The sequence below is a fragment of the Hipposideros armiger genome, unplaced genomic scaffold (genome assembly GCF_001890085.2).
Source record: "Hipposideros armiger isolate ML-2016 unplaced genomic scaffold, ASM189008v1 scaffold_871, whole genome shotgun sequence".
Classification (NCBI taxonomy): Eukaryota; Metazoa; Chordata; class Mammalia; order Chiroptera; family Hipposideridae; genus Hipposideros; species Hipposideros armiger.
The window spans coordinates 105,666-111,672 of record NW_017732221.1 but is presented as its reverse complement, the minus strand read 5'-3'; the positions used below and the strand labels follow the sequence as shown (position 1 = coordinate 111,672).

At 35.6% G+C, this 6,007-nt stretch overlaps 1 protein-coding gene across 1 annotated transcript in view; it reads right to left on the bottom strand.

Moving 5' to 3' along the window:
• LOC109374887 (sodium channel protein type 9 subunit alpha-like) overlaps positions 1–6,007 on the bottom strand; it is a 108,105-nt gene that overhangs the window by 7,321 nt on the left and 94,777 nt on the right. Inside the window, 2 exon segments of the mRNA XM_019629847.1 lie at positions 377–430; positions 1,099–1,380. Of these exon segments, the coding sequence (XP_019485392.1) occupies positions 377–430; positions 1,099–1,380 (336 nt within the window).

Genomic DNA, 6,007 nt, shown 5'->3' with positions numbered 1-6,007 from the left:
ATTTACTGAGCACGTATTATTGTGTTAAGTGCTCTACTTGCATTTTCCTGTTGGATCCTCAGAACAATCCCATGATGTAGGCATTGAACTGGTTTCTTTATACAGTCAGTAAACAGGCTCTCTTCAGAGAGGTAAAGGAATTTGCAAGAAGTCAGTCGCATAGCTTGTATGAGTACGATAAGGTAGAGCCAGAATTTGAGTCAAGGTCTGTCTCTAACTGCTGCACATGTAATCACTAGGCTACTGTTAGGTGGAAGTTCTTCATTTTGAGTGTACATACCAAGGGCTCCTTGGAGCTACTGTTTGAAAATGGCCAAACTAAACTAAGGAGCTTTTAAAAATTGTAGAATTTAGTTATATGTTGACCAGTACTTACATTAACAGAATCAACAGCTGCATACATAATATCCATCCATCCCTTAAATGTTGCCTGTAAATATAATATTTATAGAATCTGAATATGAAACTCATACTCTAAAGCAGCCATACATGAGTTTAGTTCATTTAATGTTACATTTATTAAGCAATGTAAAATCACTAAGTTTTACTGTATTTCAAAGTATCAATTTAATATAAAATTGCTATGCCAAGAACAAAAAGAACACATTCTCAAATCACATTCTAAATCTTATTCCTAGTTTGTTATTTCCAGGTTGTTACAATTCCTGAGAATTTTGTACATGAGCTTTTATTTTTTTCAGGGGTAGAGGAGGGTTTTATGAAAAAGGCCAGAGACGATTTTCCTCCATTTCTTAAGGATTCTCTGTGCTAGCGGTAGTCCCTCCGTTCCCATATAGTATAAAACTGGCAGTCCAAAAAACAACTATTCATTTTTGGAGTACTATTTAGATGGTGCAATGGTGCAAATGACACCCATAAGTGAATTATAGATTAATAACTCTCAAATGCAATAGAACTTATGCCTTTTTTAAACTCACTTTTATATGCATATGTTCTAAGAAACAGCAAGTCTCTTTTTAAAGACACAGAGTACTTTATCTTTCATTTCTAGTTAACAGATTATTTAAAATAATGATGTATCCTTCATTCAGGGCCCACTAAAATGTAAAGCATTCATGCATGAAGGGGGTTACTTACAACTTGAAGCAAAGACAGGTAACCAAGTCCAACGTTATCGAAGTTCACCTTCAAGTTTTTCCATCGCACATTTTGACTAACATTCATCAGTGCAAAACACTCGGAACGATTGTAAACTTGAGTGTCAGGAAACCGTAACCCATTTGTGGTGTTAATACACTCATAGAACTTGCCAGCAAACAAATTTACTCCCATGATGCTAAATATTAACCAGAATATTAGACACACAAGTAGCACATTCATGATGGAAGGAATTGCACCTATGAGGGCATTCACGACCACCTAGTATTCAAAGAAAGAAAAGAGTAATTAGGATTCATAAAAATTGTAAATGGGCAACAGTAATAAAACACAGCGCAGAATTAAAGAAATTAGAAAAGCCACTCTTAAATGTTTAAGACATTAGATTAACCAGCCAACATGTATTAATTGAATGCCTACTATGTGCTCAGCAGCATGCCAAGCAAGACAAAATGAGACAGGAGCCCTGTGATCAAGTTGTTTACAAAAATACATGGTGAANGGCTTCTGGATGGCCGCTCACACTGGCTGCTGGCTACACACGGTAGCCCATGGCAACTCACTGCAGCAGGGGCTGCAGCTTACGCTGACGCTGGGGACTCATGGCAGCCCAGCTCCAGGTTGAGCTGTTGTTCAGCATCTTAGCTGTAGAGGGCAGTATCACTGGCCCTCATATGTAGGATCCGAACCAGGGCCCTCTGGCATCCCAAGCCAGCTCTTAACCAACGCGCCACTTGGCCAGCCCCTACTTTTTGGTTTTTTAAAGCTATTTCTAGGTTTGCTCTGGGAGGCATTAGGAATGGGGAATAAAATTATTTTGGAAGCACAAGTTTCATTCTTACAATATTTACCCTATTATGTGTTGGAAAGGTGAATTTTATGAGAGGTGGTTAATGGTTATATTAAGCCTAACATACTTCTCACTGACTCATCCAATGTGGATTTTGCATCTAGTATCTCACCAAAAATGCTTGTATTAAATGACTGACACTATACTGTTTAGTTATGTGACAACTCTGTAACAGTTTGTAATGCTGATCAGCTTTTCTTAATACTCTGTCCACCCTCCTCAAAACTCTCTTTTTCATGCTTCTGCTTGCATGCATACACTCTGGTAGACCGAATCTGCTTCTGGATTCAACCATCCCTAGGAAGCAATGACTCCTGGGCATGTGTCTCTAACCCTGATGTCTTCATTGAACTTCAGACCTCTTTATTCAATTGCCTGCAGGACTTCCTTACTTTGGTCCATTGTACCTCAAACTCAACATATTCAAAATTAACTCTCACTTAGTGTTTAATACTCTAGGCTACCCTAGCTAAATTAAGCTCTTCTCCATTATATTCCAATGATACAATATGGAAATATAGCATAGTACTATTATCATTGGCTGATTCTTCTAAGACACAGTAGATACTCAATATCATTTTATGGAATTTACAACGGAATCCTAGAGTAAGAGGTACAACAGAAAATCCATAATAAATTATTGCCCTTTAAATTTCCTACCATGTACTTATGTACTTTGGAACTACTTACTACCAGTCTCTTTTAGCTGAAGAAACTGAGGCTAAGAAAATATAGTACATTGTTAAAGTTCACATTCACATTGTTAGTTACAAAGATTTAAACTCATGATATTACATAATGTGCTGCTGCTGTGTATATGTTTGCATATTTACATTTATTGACAATTCTTAAAGACATGAGATAGTATTGCACTCTGAAAAACAGATCTTAGATTCCTTTAAGTGCTTTCGATGTCATGTCTAATTTGCTTTATTGATCTTATGAAGAGGAAGAGATTAGTTTTGTTGGTTTTAGCTCCCAAGATGACAGAAACAGGAGAGAGAGGGGAAAAAAAAAGAGTTCCTTATTCTAGGAGGAAAGGACTGGACAGGAAGAAATGCTAATAGGGAAAAAATGCAAAAGGCTGCCATTTTAAGCTGCCTTAATGATTCCTCAGCTTTGTGCAGATCAAAGGGCTTTGTTTTTCTATATAAGCACTAGCTTCTTTAGACCAAGCTAATCATGCCCATCTCTAGCTCTACACATGAGAATTAGTGAATTTTTAACTTTATTTCAAAGGAAAAAAATAAAATATGCTCATCAGCAAACATTCACTTCTTGCTTGCAGTCATTCCTCAGATTTCTCATATAGACTCTGGCTAGCTCACAAGCTCAAGTAGATTGCTTCTCTTGTTCTTTCTGGCTCCCTCCCAGATCCTTTTCTGCCCATAACGTAGTTCTAAGTGGTGCTCTGGCTGAGCTTTGTAAAAGGCAGACCTATTTGTCTCTCAAATAAATGGACAATGTGTAATTCTTTAGAGATACACGTATATTTTTCTTTCAGTTGCAAGTGCCAGGGCAAAATTAAGTGACTTTAAACCAGTGAACAATCTTTGTTCATAATTTAGGGTCGAAATGAGATGGTTAGGGTCAGATGAGTATATAAAAGGAAATAAATTAGGCAGAAAAATGAAGCACGGAGGAATTCTTTCCCTATTTCTGTTTCCTCCCAATCCTCTCTTATCAGAACTGATTTAATTGAGGGTACCAACTGGAACCAATATATCAAAAAGTGCTGAGTTGTTTATGGAGATTACAAAAGAATTCTATCTTTACTAGTTTCTTGGGATTTTTTAAGAAAAAAATTTCTCTGTAGATTTTGGTATCTATTTCTCACCTATAAAAATTTATTATAAAATTAGTTCTTAATTTCCAATATTTAGAGGAACATCCAGGACAATGATAATATCCTTGTTTCAAACAGAAGCACAAAATGTTTACTTTATCTATAAATTTCAATCTTTTCTCATTAAATCTTTGGCCTGAACTGTCAGAGTGAAATGACTTTCAACTTAAAAAAAACAACATTTATTTTTAGGAGTGAGAAGTAAAATAACTATTAGGAATGAAAAGTTAGCTCTAGAGTGATTTCTTTTTTTTGTGACAATACAGCTTATAGGTGATTGGAATGAAGGACTAGAGTGAGTAATTCTAGAGTTACAAAAATTTACAGTAAAAGAATCTACACAACCTCATTATTATTTTTAAGTTCTGACCCCAAATTATGAAGCTTTTGAGAGAGGAGCATCCTGATATTCTTTTTCTAAATATCATAAAATAAAATAGTATATAACATAATAGAACATATAACAAAACATAATCTAATACATGTGATATATACATGACTTATAATGTATAATGAAATCAATATATTACTCTCTGATATTTATAATCATTCAGATGTAATCATTTTTATTTCCTACTCAAAATAAAACTCCATGAAGGAAGGGATTTGTGTCTGCAATGTCTGAAACAGGGATGGGCAGATTGAAGGTGCTCAGAAGATATTTATTGAATGAATGAATGAATGAATGAATGTGTATAATGTTTAGCTCTCTTTGAACATAAACTGAATTTTGCTAAATTTGACTCACAAGAGATTAATTAGGAGTCAAAAAACTTTGAATTCGTGGATTTGTTTTCTTAGTCTAAGGCAGAAGTGAAGGTGTCCACAGCTCTAAAACTCTGAGGAGAGACAAAAATAAATGGGGTTTGGGTGAACCTTAGGATGGTTGGAAAATCTTACCTGTTGTCTCAATTTATCAGGAGTTTCTCTTAGACCTCATCTTGGAAATGCTTTCCTTTTCACTACAGTAAAGAAGTTATCTTTGGTAGTACTCATCTCAAGTTTGCTAAGGGTTTAACATAGTTAAAATCAATTCTATTGAAAATTCTTAAAGGTTATGAAATCTTAATGCATTTTGAGTTGAAATATTCCCATTGGAGCCACCTGCTAGTTTGTACAGTATGTAGCCTTTACAGGCTGTCTTCTTTCACTTAGTAATATAGTTTGTCTTTGTTTTTCATTGTNTAAAGTCAATGAATTCCAGTATCATCTTTCTGTATAAAGTGTAACTTGCAATTTTTCAATTCTTATATGATAAAAAGTATTTGAATTTTATGGGGTTTTTTGCATAATCATGATCATATGCACAGAGCTATCATACACTGGATTCATTAAGCAGTAGAGGTGACAGTCATAATTAGGTTAGCAGGGATAATAATGAAGATATGCTAAATGAAAAGATTTCTCATATTCACCTGAGGCTTCAGATTTCTGAGCTCCATTTCAGTTTATAATTCACTATGTCTAGGATGGGGCCTGAGAATTTGCATTTCTAGTAAGTTCTCAGATGATGTTGATAGCTGGTCAATAGACCTTGCTTAGAGAGGCAGTGAGGTAGATTAATCTGCATGTTAAATTGTTCAGAGACTACAGGTAGAGAGGAAGTCTGATAAATAAATAAGTAAAACACAATATAATGAGGGTTTTATGTGTCTGAACATAGAGAAATGATGTTCAATTATGCCTTGTGGTGGACAGACAAGGCGAATTTAAATTGAGGCTTAAAGGATGGGTAGGTGTTTATCTGCTGTACTGACGAGTGAAGGTTGGGGAAGGGCAGGGAGCGGCATTCCTGGCTGAGCACACCAGCAGCATGAGAAAGCAGGGAGACATTTGGAAACGAAGAAATCTGAGGAGAGCAGCAACGAATGAGGACATGGACTAATGAGAGAAAATAAGGTTATTGTCCTGCATGTATTTTACGAAAAAGTTGCTGGTGTAATATAGCCCTTAAAGCTAGATTCCTGGCAGTCATCCTTTCTCTCTCACCTTGTTAGTCTTTGCAAAATGAATCTCTTTTCAGGCACTGTGCAGCCGATGGCAGATTAGGTAAACTCTCAGAGCTTTCGTTTTCTCAGATATAATTTGAAGATAAAGCTACTTTCACTGAAACATTTATTTTTAAGGACGAAATTAAAAATGATGGCGATTACTTCCCTTCCCTTTATTTTCTCATGCCCTTTACCCAGGAT